This window comes from Heteronotia binoei, chromosome 1 (assembly GCF_032191835.1).
Source record: "Heteronotia binoei isolate CCM8104 ecotype False Entrance Well chromosome 1, APGP_CSIRO_Hbin_v1, whole genome shotgun sequence".
NCBI classification, from domain to species: Eukaryota; Metazoa; Chordata; class Lepidosauria; order Squamata; family Gekkonidae; genus Heteronotia; species Heteronotia binoei.
In genome coordinates, this window is record NC_083223.1 from 178,031,021 (window position 1) to 178,049,982 (window position 18,962).

An 18,962-nucleotide genomic window follows, 5' to 3' on the forward strand; every position below is an offset into this window, starting at 1 on the left:
ACAAAAAAGCCCTGAGTATAACAGGAGGAACAATCACTGTCAGAACCCTGCTTAACATAAAAGCAAGAAATTGCTTAAATGCTATCAAGCTGCCCAAACTACTTATTTATTTAGATATTTATATCTCACTTTTCCGTATGACTCAAGGCACCTTACAAATCATACTAAGTAAAAAGCATAATAGGGATGTGCAAAAAAAAGTGATTTTTTTCTTGCTCCATTATAGCCTATGGGGATCATTGTAGTCAATGAGCCTTATAAACTATAATAGAGAATTGATCCAAGAGTGTTTGGGGATTTGGGGAGGCTGTTTTTTGAGGCTGAGGTCAGATTTGCAGCATACCTCTTCTCAACCCCTCCCCCCGCAGCCCCACTCCAAGTCTCAAAAAGATTTGACTAGAGAGTCCAATTCTGTGGGCCCCAAAAGCAGGTGCTCCCATCCTCGTTTCCAGTGAAGGGGGAGATGCCTACTCATGGGCTGAGGCAAAAATCCTTGCACTGCTGGCTACAATTTTGTATGCCAGTGCCCCTATCACAGCTTAGAGGAAACTTTGGTATTTACTGGTATCCCCAAATTCCAATATCAGTATGGTATTTGGATTTGGGATATATTTGGGATTCCTGATTTTTTTTCGGGTCCTGTCACAGTGAACCTAAGAAGAAAAAAAATGAGGCAATTAGCTGGGGCAGTGGGAGCTCTCAGCTCTGTGCTGCCCTGGCTGATTTTGGACTGGCTCCTCTTTGCAGCTTAGTTAAAACCAAGCTTCAAAGAGGATCCAACCCCAGCCGAAGCATCTCCCCACAGGCTCTGCTGGGCAGCCCAGTTTAAACTGGACTGCCCAATAGAGCCTACCAAAGAGCTGATCCTGCAGGGGGAGTTCTTCCCACAGGTTCTGTTGGGTCTCTTGTGGGCAGTCCGGTTTACATTGGATTTCCCAACAGAGCCATCCCCATCCTCCATTGTTTCCAGTGTGGGGGGGAGGTATTTAAAGGGACTGTGTTCCCTTTAAATGTTTTTTGCAAGCTGTGAGTGTGCTTTAACTGCGACAACCTGGTGGTCCCAAAAAACAACAAATATTTTTGGGAATTTTCAGCGCAGCCATTTTTGGATAGCCAAATCTGTAGGCCACTTAATAACCAGCTGAGAAAATACCCGATAAATACCGATAAAAGTATTTATTGGATATTTTCCTATTTAGTTAATACTTGAACACACACCCCTACCCACCACCCCTCAGGGTACTCAGAAGCACAGTTCCCTTGGAGGTATTGGTGGCTGCCTCCATTCCATTCTAAATTAAGTGTGGAGAGAAGCTTCCACCATTACCACTTCTCTCCATATCTCTTCCAGGTGGCTCTGAAATAGCAGATTGTGCCTTTGGTTATTTCATCACAGCCTGCGTAGTGATCCTGCTTGCCATTGGGTCCTATATGGTGTTGCCTCATCTGGTAATGATTCTGTTTTCTCTTGATGGGGGTCTCATGGTGGGTACCAATTTCCAGGGCAGGGCAGCCTCTCCTGAGGCATTTTCCCATCCTCATCCCAGTCTACCTAGAAGGACCCCCCCAATCAATGTTAATATGAGTTACATGCCCTGACTCTCTACAGGACTTCTTCCGTTGCTACTCAATGAAAGACAAGACAGAGTATCAGGCCCATGAGAACCCTTCTGAGCTGGAAACCAAGGTTGATCTTATCAGGAAAGGTAAATGCCAGTGTGAAAGAGAATTTAGGCAGGATGTATACATGTATAGCTGATTCAACGCAGGTGGGTGACCTTAGCAGGGCCTACCTTCAGTCAAAAATGCTGTTGTTTTACATAGTTCCCTTTCCTTACAGGTGAGCCCAATGATGTAGAACTAAAGAACCCTACAAATGGAGATTCCCATGTGCCACACCACGAGCCCTCAGTTCTCAGCATCTTCAGAAAGGTACTTGAGATGCAGATTTGGCCTTAGAATGGACTTTCCCATACCCATCCTTAAACAGGGGCATCTGAGGTTGCCTTGGCTTTATTTGTCCTTATTATGTATGCTTGTGTCCTCCTCCCCAGATCTGGGTCATGGCTGTATGCGTCTGCTTAGTCTTTACCATCACTATTGGAGTCTTCCCAGCTGTCACTGTTGATGTAAAGTCAACCATTGCTGGGGACACAATCTGGGGTAAGTAAAACTTCATGTTCGTAAATAGCCATACCATACCAAACCTTTAATGGCATAACAAGTGCAAATGAGAATTTTGTAAACAGCTAGGGTCAAGACTAGTGACACTCAGAGCATGTAAGAGGGTGGGCAGGTAGGGTTTTGGATTTTTTTTAATCCCTTCTGTTGGAAAATTCAGAACAGTTTACATGATGGTCCTCACGCAGTGTCCAATCTACTAACAGCCCTGGCTGACATTTGTTTGGCTTGAACACAGTAATATTTATGTATTTATTTTTAAAAGTTATAACCTGCCTTACCTCTTTAGATTGAAGGTGGCTGACAAAGCAACAGCAAGTTGCAAATGTATAAACACAATATAGCAGTCCAGTAACAAGGTAAAAACAATATAGAAGATAAACACAGGATTACACAGCCAGACCTACCAAAACAATTTACCTTCAGCCCTATGCCCTCAGAAATACAACCATCTTATATGCCATCCAGAATGCAGAAAATGAGTGTCCTCCACACTCACTCTGGTAACAACACCATGTGCCTTTGACCATTGTATAGACTCTAACTGTGGGAAGGAATCGAACTACAAAGGGATGTGCAAGAGTAGGAGAGAAGTGGATGGGGAGGAAGGGCAGGTCTAGTCTGGTGGTGAGGAGACTGGGAAGGGAGAACAATTTGCGAAAAGAAGCGTTTTTTATTTTGGGTTTCTGACAGTGATTAGAATAGGAGTTTGAAGGCCCAGTTGAGTCCTTCCATGTGGGACACTGCCATGTGTCATTTGGACAAAACATGCTTTTCCTGTTCATCCCCACCTATGCTGGATATACATCTTGCAAATTTCTGCAATGTCCATGCCCTTATATGTGAGGAAGGAAATCACAAGGAATGGTTGTAATCAGTGTGTGTTATATGGATCAGCCACTCCGAAGACTGATGGTGGAAAGTAGCCAGAGTGGAATCAGAAGAGGCAGGAAAGTGTGCAGAGAAGAATTTGGAGGCTGGCACAGGAGTGAGGGGAGAATTTATGAGGATATGGGATCAACCCTTGCTGAAGACAGACTTTTTCAGTGAGAAATTGAAAGGGGAGAATAAAGCTATTTCTTGGACCATTCAGTCCTGCATACAATATGATTTTTTTAGTCCTATATCTGCCATCATGTTACTGCTCTCACCAATTTCGTTACTTGCATGTCTTTTGAAAGAATCAGGGTTTTTCCCACTAGCTTGACAGGCCCCAAGTGCTTCAGTAATGACTGAGTATAATTACAGTCCCTACTCAGAATCAGGAGCCTAGCTCCTTTCATGTTTATTGAATTACACACTTGTGGAAGATGAGAGAGTATGAGTATAAGTGACTCACAGAAGGACAAAATTTTCAGCCTCATCCTAATGATTACCTAAGTTGCTCTGTTGAATATAGCAGTAACCAAAGATTCTGGCACTGATCACTCATCTTCTCCATTCTTTTCTCAGCTGGATATTTCACCCCAGTCTCTTGTTTCCTGGTGTTTAATGTCTTTGACTGGGCTGGACGGAGCCTGACAGCTGTTTGCATGTGGGTGAGTGCAGGGGTGTGAGGTGTTAATAATACTCAATTCACCTGAGTCTCCTTTTACTAATATGCATTCAACAAGCCAGCTTCACACTTTGTGCTGAGAAATCGCAGCAAGAGTTGGGGAAGGATGTGGAGAGATCCTGAGCTCAAGCTGTGTGTGGAGAATCAGAATCCTTGCAATCAGGCTTCTAGGGACCATGACCTAAAGAGCAATAGAGAGGGCAGAGGTGGAGGAGACATGAAAATAGAAAGGAAAGGGAAATGGTGGGGAACTTGATTGCTGAAGTTTACCAGAAACACAGGCAGCAGTAGAGAGATGAAATGCAGAAATGAAACAACACAAGGATGTTTCACTATTTTCCTTGGCCCAAGTAAGCATGGGTTTGGGTAGAATTGGTTTGTTTTTCATGTGCTTCTGGTTAAACGTTCTGATGTCCCTCTATTTCTTCAGCTCATCTGCATGGCTTGGATGAAGATACCTCACTAATTTAACTTGGCTCTTCTTGCCAAGTTCCTGAACCATATCCCAAGTGGAGAGACAAACTTATAACAGAATGTTTTGAGAACAACTATGTGGAAAGTTTGACGCCAAAGGCTCTGTGTATGCATGCCTGTGTGTGTGGTTTGTGCCAGACGCCTTTCCTCAAGCAAGTCTGTTTTCTTGCTGCCTCCTCACTTGGCAAAAAGAAAACTGCTTTTGTTTGTATCTGACTATGTGGTTAAAACCAAATTGGGCGGAGGTATGTTTCCTCCCCCATTGACAACATTGGCTGTGCTCCCACAGCTGACCAAAGCTAGGTTGATAATAAAGGCATAGTTCAGTTTAATTCAGTTCTTGGTGATTTCATTACCCAGTCACAGTGGAAATTTTCCTGGTAAAGAAGCTGATCTGTTTTTTGTGCCAAACGATACTGCCTTTTTAGAGGATTCTTTTCTCCATTTTGCAGAAGTTTGGAGAGACTCATGGTGTCATAAGAATGGCTTGGGATTGGACTAATATTGTAAACCATAGATGGAGAGGAGGGAAAGGCAGTTGAGTCCAAGCCCCTGATCTGGTTCAGAGCTGCAGATCAAGCTACATAATCCAGTAGACCAGGGTTTCCCAAACTTCCGCACCCCCCCCCCCCGGCCCAGTTATTTTTACACTTCTCCTTCATGGCCCACTAAAATTTGGGGGTGGAGCCAGGAGATGTTGGGGGTGGAGACAGGAGACAGGAAAGCTTGTCTCTTTCTTCTATAGTGGTCTCCAAGGAAAATGGAACTCAGGCTTTGCAGCATATGTCAGTCTTCAAGCCTACCTTTTATCTGCACAACACAGACACATTGGGGGATGGAAAGAAGAAAAACGGAGCTCAGGCTTTGCAGCCTGTGTCAGTCTTCAAGCCTAGCTTTTCTCTGCACAACAAAGAGATGGGAAAAGAAGGAAGCAGAGCAGAGCTCATGCTTTGCTGGGGGCGGGGCTAGCTTTGGCTTTTCTTGTGACCTGGTATTGAGGCTTCCACGGCCCGGTACCGGGTCGCGACCCTGCAAATGGGAAATGCTGCAGTAGACTACACAAGTCAATCCACTACAGTAAGATACCACTAGTGAGCCAGTGTGGTATAGTGGTTAGAGAGTTGCACTAGGATTTGACAAACTCAGGATTGAATCCGCACCCTGCCATGGAAGCTTGCTGTGTGAACTTGGGCCAGTCATGCACTCTCATCCAAACATCACAAGGTTGTTGTGAGGATAAAATGGAGAGAACAATCTAAAGCAGTCTGGATCCAAACTGAGTAAAAAGGTAGGGTTTAAATAAATGAATAAAACTAGGACCAAGTTAAGCAAGTGAGCCCAGCCACATACTGCAGGAGCAGGCAAAATAAATACATCCACACACTTCAAGATGACATCTCTGAAAAAAAAGAAAATGTTTGTGATTTTAGCTGATTATTGAACAAAAGAAGGAAATTTAAATCACAAGGGTTATCCAACCTGTTTCAGTCAAGGGAGGGTATATATACAACTGGCATAAACTTTGTGTTTATGTCTTGGGTTCTTCAGTTAAAGAAACTTAAGACTGGGAAACAGCTGAATTTAAATGGAATAAACTGTTGCCAGCCAGGACTGGAGATTTTCCAGATCTAGATTATTTTCCCCCCTGATGTTGATGCCTTTAAGCAATTAAAGTGCACCTAGGTGTGGGGTAAAGAAAATGACTACTAAGTCAAATGGAGGTTAGTGTAAGTGTTACAACCTGTTAAAAGATTTGCCAGGTCCTCTTGCCACAGCTGAGGGCAGGTCATAATGTTTCACAGTGTGTCATGTTTGCATGGGTAGCTTTTCCCTCTTGAAACATGCCAGCAATCCAGTTAACCCAAGCCAGATGGGAACAACTGTTCTTCTGGACATTCATCTTGCTTTGACAAGGGTGAATAGAACCTATCTGTGGTTCTTTCTCCTGCCTTGGTAGGAAGAAGAGTCTCAAGATTAAGGAAGATGTGAAACTTTTGCCTTACTTTCAGATGTCCTTTATGACCCCCCATAGAGAAGCCAGGATCTGTTCATCCCTATCTGTTGCAATGGGTACAGGAATTGGCTGCAGGGTGTTGCCAGGTTTGAGCTGACAGCTCAGCAGGGTGGCTGTTGAGAATCCAAGAATGCGTGTGAGGAACAAACTGTTCCGTAATTATGTGTCATTTGAACCAGATACTGAACCACAGCAGCAAATGACTAAATGAGGCAATATGTGAATGATGGGCAAATCTTGTTTGAACAATTCATTGCCTTCACACAGATGAGTAGATTATAAACTCCTTGAGGCAGGGACCTGAATTGTTTTACATTGCTCTGTGATACTGTGTATATACAGTGGTGCTAAAATAAATGCCCTTCCACACATCTTTTGTTGGAAGACATTTAGAGAGCCAACATGAAACTCTGGGTCACTGTCTGACCAGGTGTCTGTGTGGCGCATCCACATAATACTTGTATGTTATGGTGGAGCTGAGAGGTGTCTATATCACTGCCATCATTTGAGTTCTGAGCTCTGAGACTGAGTGGAGGGTAGAATATATATCCAATGTCATCGTCTTCTTCCCTTTGTGCCCTGTGCACAACAGCCTTGTGGGGTCGGATAGGCTCTCAGCCCAGCCAGGCTGAGGGGCGGCAACTCCCCTTCCCCTGTCCAGTCACGCAGAGGCAGTGTGACGGTTCATAGCCCTCTCCCCACCCACCCCCAAGAACCAAGTGTGCCCACCCTCCCAGGCATTCCCTCGGAGAGGCCACTGACTTAGTGGCGGGGGAGGTGCCCAGGGAACATGCAGCAGATGCCAAGCAGGAGAGACCAAGGGAAGGGAGCCAGCAGCAGCACAGGGGAGCAGGGCCAGCAATCGCCCCCTGCCTGAGCCCACTGCCTGGTTCAAGTGCCAGAGGTGCTTGTACACTACCCGGTCTTGAGTGAAGGGAGGAGGAGGACAGTGGGGGTGCACAGCTGCTCTTACCCAGCCATGGGCGACTGTCCTCGCATGCTGAGCCTCTGGGAGCCAGACCTGTGGAGACCTGGAAATGAGCAGTTAGCCCCAGGAGAGAGACCTCGTTCTTCCCTTCACAAGTCTAAGATGCTGTTTAAGCAATTGCGCAGTACAGTGCCCGTCACCAACGTGTCTGTCCCTTGCTCTAAGTCTGTGTGGCAGAGAGCTCCCCAGCAGAGCCCCTCACCACGAGCAGCTGTCCCTAACAAATGAGTTGTGCAAGGCCAGAGCGAAAGTACTTCTAGGAGGGGGAGGACTGCGGTTGGGTGTTGAGGAGGGGGCTCACCCAACCCAGGGTGTGAGGGGATTGGTGAGGCAATTATACCGCTCCCTAAGGGGTTTGTAAGCTCCCACGGTGGCGGGAGCAACCTTTGTTTTCGGTCTCAACGAGTGCCTATGGGATACACCACCATTTCCATGTAACTTTATGCCTCTCGGGGGGGGGGGGGGCATGTCATGGCCCAATGTCCTTAGGGAGCTGCCTAAGCCTGGCCGCGCCCCCGACTCCACCCCCTCCTGCACCGGAGCGACTCTTGGGCGAGGCAGTGCTTTGGTGGCCCCACGCCCACGTAAGTCCCCTCCGCCGTGGTGCAACTGGACTTACACGAACGCAAATGCTACTTGCACCAACATAGGGGATTGTCTCTCCCAAAGCACTTTCGCCCCCCCCCCCCCCCCAGGATTGTGTTCTAAATGCTTTTACATAAATAAAACATATTCCTAACCTAAAACTGCCCAATTTGTGACCCAATTTCAGCCCCACTGGGAGCTAAACAAAACTGCCTGCCTGGAACTGCAAAAGTAGGCAGCCAAGCTCAGTGGAGCATTCTGTTCAAAACTCCATCTCTGGCAAGTCCTGTAGGGTCTTTCCCAAAATCCATTGAAATTCCCCCCAAACTTAGCTGACCATTACAGCTCAGCAACATTCTGCCTTGAAATCTCAATTTTGACAAAGTTTTGCAAACCTCCAGATGGAGTTGTCATAGAAGAGAAAATAAAAGTCATACTGCAGTCTTGGTGAGAAATCCATCATGGGATGAGAAAATCCAAGCTGTATGTCTCAGAAAAGAAGAAATGGCAGAAAGCAAAATATGACATGATGCTTTGTGAGTTGCACAGTGGGATTCCTCCTCCCAGCCTAATACTTGGGACAGGGTAATACTTGAGCAAACAGGGGACTACAACTTCCAGTTTGAAAAGTACAAATCTACCATTGGAGCTGGAAGCCCAGCTGACCCACTCCTACATCCTCAAGACAGGCACAGGAAAAAATAGCTAGTGAATGGGGAGATTCATCTAGGCACATGCTGTGTCAGCTGATCACCTACTCATGTGGCAAGTACTAATTATAACAGTGTATAAAGAAAAGCAATTATCTCTTCTCCACCATCTGCAGCCTGGAAAGGACAGCTCTCTGCTACCATTGATGGTGATTTTCCGTGTGATCTTCATCCCCCTCTTCATACTGTGTAATGTGCAACCCCGCAGGAACCTGCCTGTCTTCTTTGCCCATGATGCTTGGTACATCGTCTTCATGATTTTCTTCTCTGTCTCCAATGGATACCTGGCCAGCCTCTGCATGTGTTTCGGGCCCAAGTGAGTATTGCCTGAGAGGGAAAGTTTGAGCAAGCTTGCACCCCATCCAGCCTCTGCTTCTCCTGCTCCATAAGCACTGGTAGGTCATTCATATGGAAGGTGGTGATTAGGGTGTACAAATCCCCCCACAAACCACAGTATTTTTCATGTTTAGATATATTGAACCAGAAAAATAGCAGTATTTCCTGATATTCCAGAATCTCAGCACTGGTATGCTATTCAAATTCAGGAAATATTTGGGATTGCCAAATTTTTTCAGCTCTGTTACACCCTATGGGGACCATTATAGTCAATGGTCCCCATAGGCTATAATGGAGAGTCGGGGGTTCTGGAGGGATTGTTTTATTGAGGTAGAGGCACCAAATTTGCAGCATAGCTGCTAGTGCCATTCATCAAACACACCCCCACCCCAAGTTTCAAAAAGATTGGTCCAAGGAGTCAAATCCTATGAGTCACAGAAGGTGGTGTCCCCATCCTCCATTGTTTCCAATCAAGGGGGGAAAGGCATTGAAATGGAATGTGGTCCCTTTAAATGCCTTTTGTGAACCACGCAGTAAGTGAACTCCAAAGGTGTACCCCTGGCTCGATTCTCCATTATAGCCTATGTGGGGACCATTGACTATAACGGTCTTTATAGGGTATAATGGAGAACTCACTGCTTGGAGTTCATTCGCAGCACGGCTTGCAAAAAGCCATGCCACAAGTGAACTCTGAAGTGGTGAGTTCACCTGAAAGGTGTTTAAAGGAAGGAAATTATTTTAAACACCAGCTATGCAGTAGTCCTAAAAAGTTCTGGATATTTTCAGGATGGCCATTTTTGGATAGCCGAACCAGCAGCCCACTTGGTAATCAGCGTGAAAATCATGTAATTTTTCAACTTGGTTTATACCAAGTGCCACACCCTTAGTAGTGATTGTTACAATACTGATTGTTACAATACTGGTCAGCAAGCACTAGTTGGTCTTGTCTCTTGCACTTTCCCTTTGGCCATCCATGAGCAGAAGTACCTTCCTGACAGCTAGAGACTCTGTGTTCTCAGCCTCAGCAGCCAACAGAAAATCTTGGGTTTTGTCTCATCTTAAGCCACTGTTTGGAGCCATGAATACACAAAGCATATGAGGAGGGAAAAGACAGCCAACTATAGACCACTGGTCTTTATAGAGAGCGTAGCAGAGGAAGTTGCTCCCGGCATGGGAGACAGGAATTCTGCAAAGGGTCTGTATCTTGCCAGGCTACCTCCATGCATACATGTGTTGCGATGTAGCCCTTATCCTGGCATGGAACATTCTCTTCCTAGAAGGCCATTAATTCAGCATTGGGCACTTAGCACAGAGGAGGAGGGCATTGTGGCATCAGAAAGCGTTGCCTCTTCAGAAAGGACAAGGAGCTGCCTAGAATTAGAAGCGCAGCTATCCTGAAATGAGGCAAAACAGGCTAAGAAATCTACCCCTACCCCCCATTTTTGAAAGAAATTATCTCTTTCAGACTAAGCCTTCCTCAAGCTACAATAACCTCATGGCCAAAGGAAAAAATACATCAAAACCTTTAAACTTAGCATAAAATTAAATACAGAAGACTATGACCGATTCCCCAGTAGATTCGTTCTGGCATCTTCCCAGCCCCCACACTTCCATCGAATTTCACACAAGCTGCCCTGGGGCTGCAACTTGGCCTGCCTCTTTCCCACGGGAAGCAAAAACTGGTTTTCAGAGGATCTTGCTTGCTGTGGGAAAGAGGCAGGCCAAGTCACTGCAGCGCTGCAGCTTGTGTGAAATCGGACAGAAGTGTTGGAGGAAAAAGAGCTCCAACGTCAGAACAAGACTATCAGTCTGATATTTAATTCATTAGTATGAACACATAGGTATGCTTTCTTTTGGCTTCTGATAATATATGACATGCATAGCCTGATCAAGTTTGACACAAGGCTGCACATGAACCTGGCAATTAGTTTGGAGTGGCTGTTGCTGCTAAGTTGACCAGCCTCTTTCTTCTTTTTCCCTTGCTAGGAAGGTGTTGCCACATGAAGCAGAAACTGCTGGAGCCATCATGGCATTCTTCCTTTCACTAGGCCTGGCTTTGGGAGCTGTCTCCTCCTTCCTGTTCAGACATGTAATCTAGCAGGATGCTCAGAACATCTTGGACAAGAGAGGCAGAGGATGAGTGCCTACTTTCCAAGAACTCATTGCCTTAGCTGATGTGTGTAGCACGTGACTTGGAGTCTGGCTGTTTCCTTATTGCACCGATGACTCAGCTCCTCTTGTGTGCGATTTTTACCTTCATCAGTAATGTTTGACCTCTACCAAATCCAGCGTTATACAATTTTGCTCTCTAGGGTACATCTGAATGTTTCCATTTTTGTGCCTGCCAAGGCCAAGCTCATTCATTCTCTGTGCTTGAGCCAGGGGCTGCTTGCAATGCTCTGTCCTTTTTTCCCCCCCCCCATGTGTTTTCTACTGCCAGACAGAAGGGATTTATTCCCCTGCACCAGTGCTGCCTCAGTATTGCAGCTGGCTTCTGCTTATATAGAACGAGTGGTGTAGTGATTAAAAGCATGATGAGAGCCAGCATGGTATAGTGGTTCAGAGTGGCAGACTCTAATCTGGAGAACCAGGTTTGATTCCCCACATGAAGCCTACTGGGTGACCTTGGGCTAGTCACAGTTCTCGAGCTCTCTCAGCCCCACCTATCCCACAGGGTGTCTGTTGTGGGGAGAGGAAGGGAAAGCGATTGTAAGCCGCTCTGAGACTCCTTCAGGTAGTGAAAAGCGGGGCATAACAACCAACTCTTCTTATTCCTCAGTCTTTACCCAAGATTTATCAGTATCTGCTGCTGCATCAGAAGGAAAGTATCTCTACATTATTGCACAGCCTGTGGGCAGCTCTGAAACAACCAAGAGCTCCATCAAGCTAGTGTGGTGCCTCACTCCTCAATGACACAGCTGTCCTCTTGGGGAACATTTCTGGCATATTCCAGCCACATGGCTGTGCAGGTCATACCTAGTCTCCATGCTGGAAAACAATAAGGCAGAGGCCTAGCCACTTCTTTCCCAGTCTCCCCTAACAGGAGGTCTTGCAGCGGGTGCTTACAGACTAAGCAAGCCAGTGATGGCGAGTATTGCTTTGGCAAATTAACTCTTTGTCATTCCTCAAACTTTCAGGTAGTTATCCTGCTCGAATTTATGCCATGTTACTTTGTAAATATATATATATGTACAGCTGCTATTGTGTATAGACTGCCAACATCCCTGACATTTAACCCTGTCTTCCCCCTGCTTTCATAAGATTTCTACCCTGCTTTGTCATTAGGAGGTTGCAACAGAAAATGGGTCCTGAGGGCTGTCCCTCAACATTAATCATGGAGTCCTAGAAAGGCTGAGCCCTTTACCCCATTGCCACCACTAGCTCAAGGCCTGGTCTTAAGGGGCTAAAATTGATTTATTTTATGGTTGCTCAAAGCAGTCAGTCAATTTATTGTATGTGGATTGTAAACCTCAGGATTTGTTATTTTCTTTGAACTTTGATTTTTTTTTTGGAAAAAAAAATCACAAACATTGCTATTTTTTAAAGTGGAAATAATAAAAAATTGCTATTTTTTAAAGGAAGGTTGTAGACCTCCAAGAAGTAGATGAGCATATATGTCTGTTTTAAACCAGAAAGCAAATTAAATATAGGAGTTTTTTTCTAAGTAACATCTGAAGTCTTATCTCAAGAGATAGTACTGGTTAGCAAGCCTCATTTTGGCAGGACTCACAGGAGCAGAGCTCCGGAATCTCTACATTGTATTGTGTTCTTTCTTTCTTACCCCCCTCCCCCCCCCAAAAAAAAATTGCTTCTGGGGTCCATTGTTCAACCCCCCTGTGAGAATTTTGCTGAACTCTAAGATTTGACAAACTTCCTAACATTTTTCCCCACAAAAAATGTGGAAATAACCAAAACACATAAAGCAGACAGATGGAAATCTTCATCATGCCACTGTGGCCACATAGGAGAAAGTAATTTTAAAAGTATAATGGGAGTAAGATTTTATTATGACAACTAGGAGGAAGGCCTGTTGTGAAGAAAAATACAACGGGCTCTAGAAGGAGGCTCTGGGCAAGTGCCTGCCTCCCTTGCTGTCTTCCCACCCAAGTGAAGGCATTGACTCCCCCCCCCCCCCAGCTCAAGTGGTGCTGATCTCTACCATCTAGAGAGCAGTTCTCCACTGGTTCCCTAGGAGGAAATGGCATTGTACCTGTCTGAGGTCCCATCCCTCCTCAAACCTCACCCTCTCCAGGTTCCACCCCTTAAATATCCAGGGATTTCCTAACCTGGAGTTGGCAACCCTATCTCCTTCCCTTTATCTGCCCCCTCTAACTTCAGCTTTCCATTGCCTTTCCCTCTGCCTACAGCCTCTATACTGTCTTTCTTCACAGTGTGGGGCGGGGAAACCAAAGCAGCTTGCATCCTTCTCTCACAACCCTGTGAGGCGGGGTAGGCTGGAAGTCTAACTGCTCCAAAATCACCCAGTCAGCTACCACAGTAAGGACCTGGGTCCAGCAGACCCCACTCTGAAGCCCTAACACCTATGCCCTCCTCAAACTCCACCACAGAACATCCAGGAATTTCCCACCAACCTGGAACTGACAACCATGGACAGGAGTGTTCGCAATGAGTTCTGCCTCAGAGGCCTGTAGTGAGACCTTCAGACCAACAATCTTTTACAGACTTTTTAATAGGAAGGAGTCCTCAATCATTACATCAGTTTACATCATTCTTCATCCCCTCCCTTTGATATGAACAACAACCCTATGAGGCAGGTTAGGCTGAAAGTCTGTGACCGATTTGAAATCACCCAGTCAGCTTCTACAGCCCTCACCTGGAGATTGGCAACAGTGGTTCCAGAATGAAAGGCCTCTCCTTTCATTCAGAGCCAGTTTGGTGTAGTGGTTAAGTGTGCGGACTCTTATCTGGGAGAACCGGGTTTGATCACCTGCTGGCATGGCCTTGGGTCAGCCATAGCTCTGGCAGAGGTTGTCCTTGAAAGGGCAGCTGCTGTGAGAGCCCTCTCCAGCCCCACCCACCTCACAGGGTGTCTGTTGTGGGGGAGGAAGATAAAGGAGATTGTGAGCCGCTCAGAGACTCTTCGGAGTGTAGGGCGGGATATAAATCCAATATCTTCTTCTTCCTTCAGAGGCAGGCATGGTGCTAGGGCCTCTGGTGCTCCAGGCTGGCACTTGCCCAGCGTCCCCCTTGCACCTGCCCTGTGGCCACACCCCACCCACAGGGAGAGCAGGCACAGTGGAGTGGAAGGAGGGCTGGGCAGACTCCGGCACTGCAGAGGTGTTCTCCAAGCGAGGGAAGCCTGGCTCAAGATGAGAAGAAACTGCTATTGTTTTGTCTTATGAACATGTCTCTCACAGTTTACTGTTTACTTCACCATTTGCTTTGCAGCAGCATTGTTTGTTTGGGGGTGGGGAGAGAGAATGGATGGTCCTGGACTTCCTTCAACAGGCCCTGAGGAGAGATAGTACTGATCAGTAAGCCCCCGGGAGAATACTGTGTGCAGTTCTGGTCGCCGCACCTCAAAAAAGATATTATGGCATTGGAGAAAGTCCAGAAAAGGGCAACTAGAATGATTAAAGGGCTGGAACACTTTCCCTATGAAGAAAGGTTGAAACACTTGAGACTCTTTAGCTTGGAGAAACGTCAACTGCGGGGTGACATGATAGAGGTTTACAAGATATTGCATGGGATGGAGAAAGTAGAGAAAGAAGTACTTTTCTCCCTTTCTCACAATACAAGAACTCGTGGGCATTCGATGAAATTGCTGAGCAGACAGGTTAAAACGGATAAAAGGAAGTACTTCTTCACCCAAAGGGTGATTAACATGTGGAATTCACTGCCACAGGAGGTGGTGGCAGCCACAAGCATAGCCATCTTCAAGAGGGGTTTAGATAAAAATATGGAGCAGAGGTCCATCAGTGGCTATTAGCCACAGTGTGTGTGTGTGTGTGTGTGTGTGTGTATATATGTGTGTATATATATATAAATTTTTTGGCCACTGTGTGACACAGAGTGTTGGACTGGATGGGCCATTGGCCTGATCTAACATGGCTTCTCTTATGTTCTTATGAGAATCTGTCAGCAGAGAACTGTCTCACTCAATGGTCAGTGGCCTTCTGGTGGGGTTTTTGCCTGACGGGGCCAGTGGTGGAGAGCAGAATCAGCCAATGGCACGCTAGAGACTGTGTGAGCCAATCCTGTGTAGGCCACATCCAACAAATGAAAATTCTCAGATTTGCCACCACGGTTGGGCTTTTAAAAAATTATCATTATTATTATTCAAGAAGCATTTTAAGGTAAATGCTAAACTCATACACCTTCTGGTGGTGCCAGGGGTGTGTGGCATATGCACATGAGCTGTGCTAGTGAGCTCTGGCACCTCTTTTTCTACAAAATAACCCCTGCTGGGTAGTAAAAGTCAGGGTTTAAAAGTACTTAGTGTTGCTAATTGTGAGGACATGTTTCAGAAGCACAGATACAGCAACAGTGACGCTTGAGTGGTAGCCAACACTTGACCAAAAGCAGAAGGCCACACTACTATGAGATTGTGGAATGCTTTAAAGCAGGGTTTCCCAAACTTTTCTTTCCCGTGGCCTGGTTATTTTTACACTTTTCCTTCATGGCCCACTAAAATTTGGGGGTGGAGTCGGGAGACAGGAATGATGTCATTTCCTGTGGTGTCAAGGACCACTTCTGGGGCACACTGAACAAAAATTCCACCTTTTCCTGTGATGTCACTTCCAGGACATTCCCCCAAACCTGCCTCTTCAGAAGTAAATTCATTTTCAGAAAAATCTCTCTGAAACTCATGCTGAGCCAAAATGGGGGTGGAAAGTGGGCGGTCCTCTCTTTTCACCCCCACACCTGCATGCACCTATCTGTGTATTCTTCTCCAGCTTGCGAGCACTCCTAATGCCCATGTTCAATTGCCTGCACCACCTACACATCCCTTCCTCAACAGCACTGGCCAGTGTATGCAGTTGGGACTGCTGTTGCCATTGCCATCAGGAATGCCAGCACTATGTACCACCCACACTGGGCCCTGGCAGCTGCTGTACCTCAAAATATGCTGGCATATTTAGTAAGCCCTTCCTTCAGCTGCTACTACTGGAACCCTGCCTCAAGCTACAACCAAGCTTGCTTGGTTTCAAGAAAATCTTTTGACAGCTATTTTTCATTCTTTGGTTGAAACACGGGGAAATTGCTGTGAAAGATAGCAAAGAATTGTACTACAATTAATGAATTAATTTCAAGTTATATAATAATAATAATAATAATATTTTATTTTTATATCCCGCCCTCCCCGCTAGGCGGGCTCAGGGCGGCTAACAGACATGGGAGTCCCATGATTCACATTAAACAATATAACAGACATGGGAGTCCCATGATTCGCATAAAACATAGCAATTTAAGCATTAATTACAAATAAGTTATTTAAAATACATAAAACATATAAAATAGGTGCTAAAATGATATAGTCCTGATGTATATAAGATGGCTAAGTATCTGTTCGTTCGTTAATCAGGTTCTGTCTCAAATACCACAAGATGTCTCAAATACCAACTGAAAAAGAAATGTTTTGCAAGCCCTGCGGAATTGGTTCAGGTCCCGCAGGGCTCGCACCATCTCTGGAAGGTCATTCCACCAACGAGGGGCTATCACCGAGAAGGCCTGCTCCCTAGTGGCCTTCAACCTAACTTCTTTTGGCCCAAGGATTGTTAATAAATTCTGGGAACCAGATCTCAGTGCTCTCCGGGGTACATATGGGGAGAGGCGGTCCTTTAGGTAGGCAGGTCCTCGGCCATATAGGGCTTTAAAGGTAATAACCAGCACCTTATAGCGAACACGGTAGACAACCGGCAGCCAGTGCAGATTGCGCAGCCCAGGCCGTGCAGGCTCCCACCGTGGTAGCCCCTCCAACAGCCTGGCCGCCGCGTTCTGGACTACCTGGAGTCTCCGTGTTCGGTACAAGGGCAGCCCCATGTAGAGGGCATTGCAGTAGTCTAACCTCGAAGTGACCGTTGCGTGGATCACAGTTGCTAGGTCGACGCGCTCCAGGAAGGGAGCCAACTGCCTCGCCCTCTTAAGATGGAAGAAGGCGGATCTAGCAGTGGCAGCTACTTGGGCCTCCATTGATAGGGAGGACTCCAGTAGCACTCCCAGGCTCTTGACTCTGCGTACCGGTACCAGTGGCGCACCGTCAAAGGCCGGTAAAGTAGTCTCCCCTCCCGGTCCGCCGCGGCCCACGCAAAGGACCTCAGTCTTCGCCGGATTCAACTTCAGCCCGCTCAGCCTGAGCCAGTCAGCCACGGCTTGTAGTGCCCGGTCCAAATTTGCTGGGACATCACCAGCCCGGTCGCCCATCAATAGATAGAGCTGAGTGTCATCTGCATATTGATGGCAACCCAGCCCATACCTCCGTGCAATCTGGGCAAGGGGGCACATAAAGATGTTAAACAGCATCGGGGAGAGGACTGCTCCCTGGGGCACTCCACAATGAAGTGGGTACCTCTGAGACAGTTCCCCCCCAATTGCCACCCATTGTCCCCGACCCTCAAGAAAGGAGGAGAGCCACTGTAAGGCTAGCCCCCGAATTCCTGCATCGGCGAGGCGGCGGGTCAGCAGCCGGTGGTCGACCATATTGAACGCCGCCGACAGGTCTAACAACAGCAATACTGCCGAGCCGCCTCGATTCAGTTGCCGTCGGAGGTCATCCATGAGGGCGACCAGGACTGTTTCTGTCCCATGGCCCGGGCGGAAGCCGGACTGGCATGGGTCTAGGACGGAAGCGTCCTCCAGAAATTCCTGTAACTGCACTGCCACGGCCCTCTCAATATGAAGTTCATACACGCTTTTCTGCAGTTATCCCAAAAAGGATATTTATGAGGGACTTGCAGCTTTTTATTGGCTGTGTTCCCCATGCCTTTAAAAGCAACCTGTTGTGCAGATACTTAGCCAGAGAACTACTTTCATCCTTTTTAATATCTACAGGAGTTTAATTTTGGTGTCAGACAGCTGTTAAAAGCTGAACCAGTAAAATGGTGCCAAGTTCATCGTACCATCTCTTCCAGTGCTGTTGAGATATACCGCAGTAATCTCCAATAATCTCTTTCTGCCCCACACCTCTTACTCTCACTCACCCACACAGAAATCTTATAGAAGGCCACCTGGCTACAACTGGGGGTGCCAACTTTTCATTAGCAGAGCTCCTATGTCTGCAACAGCAGTATGATGAACAGAAAAGTTTCATCCAGTAAAAATGGAAGGAAAGAAAGAAAGAAAGAAAGAAAGAAAGAAAGAAAGAAAGAAAGAAAGAAAGGGAAAGAATGAAATGGAAGGAAAGGAAAGGAAAGGAAAGACTTGAAAAGAAAGAACATAAACATAAGGAGAGCCAGTTTGGTGTAGTGGTTAAGTGTGCGGACTCTTATCTGGGAGAACCGGGTTTGATTCCCCACTCCTCCACTTGCACCTGCTGGAATGGCCTTGGGTCAGCCATAGCCCTGGCAGAAGTTGTCCTTGAAAGGGCAGCTGCTGTGAGAGCCCTCTCCAGCCCCACCTGTTGTGGGGGAGGGAGATAAAGGAGATTGTGAGCCACTCTGAGACTCTTGGGAGTGGAGGGCGGGATATAAATCCAATATCTTCTTCTTCTAAGAGGAGCCATGTTGGATCAGGCCAGTGGACTATCCAGTCCAAAATTCCCTCATACAATGCCCCAAAAGCACCAGAATGTCCACCAGTGGGGCCAGGGCACTAGAAGCCCTCCCACTGTTGCTTCCCCCCCCCCCCCAACACCAGGAATACAGACAAAGCATCACTTGCAGGGAAAGAAAGGAAGGAAGGGGGGCAAAGAAAAAAAAAGCCTTCCTCACCATCAGATGACCCCAGCCAGCAAAAATTCTGCCTTGGGGTCATTTGGTAAAAAAAATAGCTACTGGAATGCCCACTCCTCGCCACTCCTGACTGGAAAAAACACACACCCCGTTCTTTGCCACCCAAGGCACATGAAAGCTCATACCTTGAAGAACACTTCATGGGTCTAAAGTGCCGGTGGATGCTAGCTTTTCTCTCAAACACTGGGAGCGGGGAAGAATGAAGGAG

General features: G+C 46.6%; 1 protein-coding gene across 1 annotated transcript in view; it reads left to right on the forward strand.

The window, feature by feature from the left end:
- The window catches only part of SLC29A1 (solute carrier family 29 member 1 (Augustine blood group)), a 79,972-nt gene extending 67,461 nt beyond the window's left edge, over window positions 1-12,511 (forward strand). Inside the window, exons 7-13 of the mRNA XM_060244698.1 lie at window positions 1,352-1,449; window positions 1,610-1,706; window positions 1,841-1,932; window positions 2,055-2,163; window positions 3,634-3,719; window positions 8,624-8,823; window positions 10,830-12,511. Coding sequence (XP_060100681.1) covers window positions 1,352-1,449; window positions 1,610-1,706; window positions 1,841-1,932; window positions 2,055-2,163; window positions 3,634-3,719; window positions 8,624-8,823; window positions 10,830-10,941 — 794 coding nt within the window. The 3' untranslated portion in view covers window positions 10,942-12,511. The remainder of the gene's footprint in view (window positions 1-1,351; window positions 1,450-1,609; window positions 1,707-1,840; window positions 1,933-2,054; window positions 2,164-3,633; window positions 3,720-8,623; window positions 8,824-10,829) is intronic.
- Window positions 12,512-18,962: the final 6,451 nt, after the last annotated feature.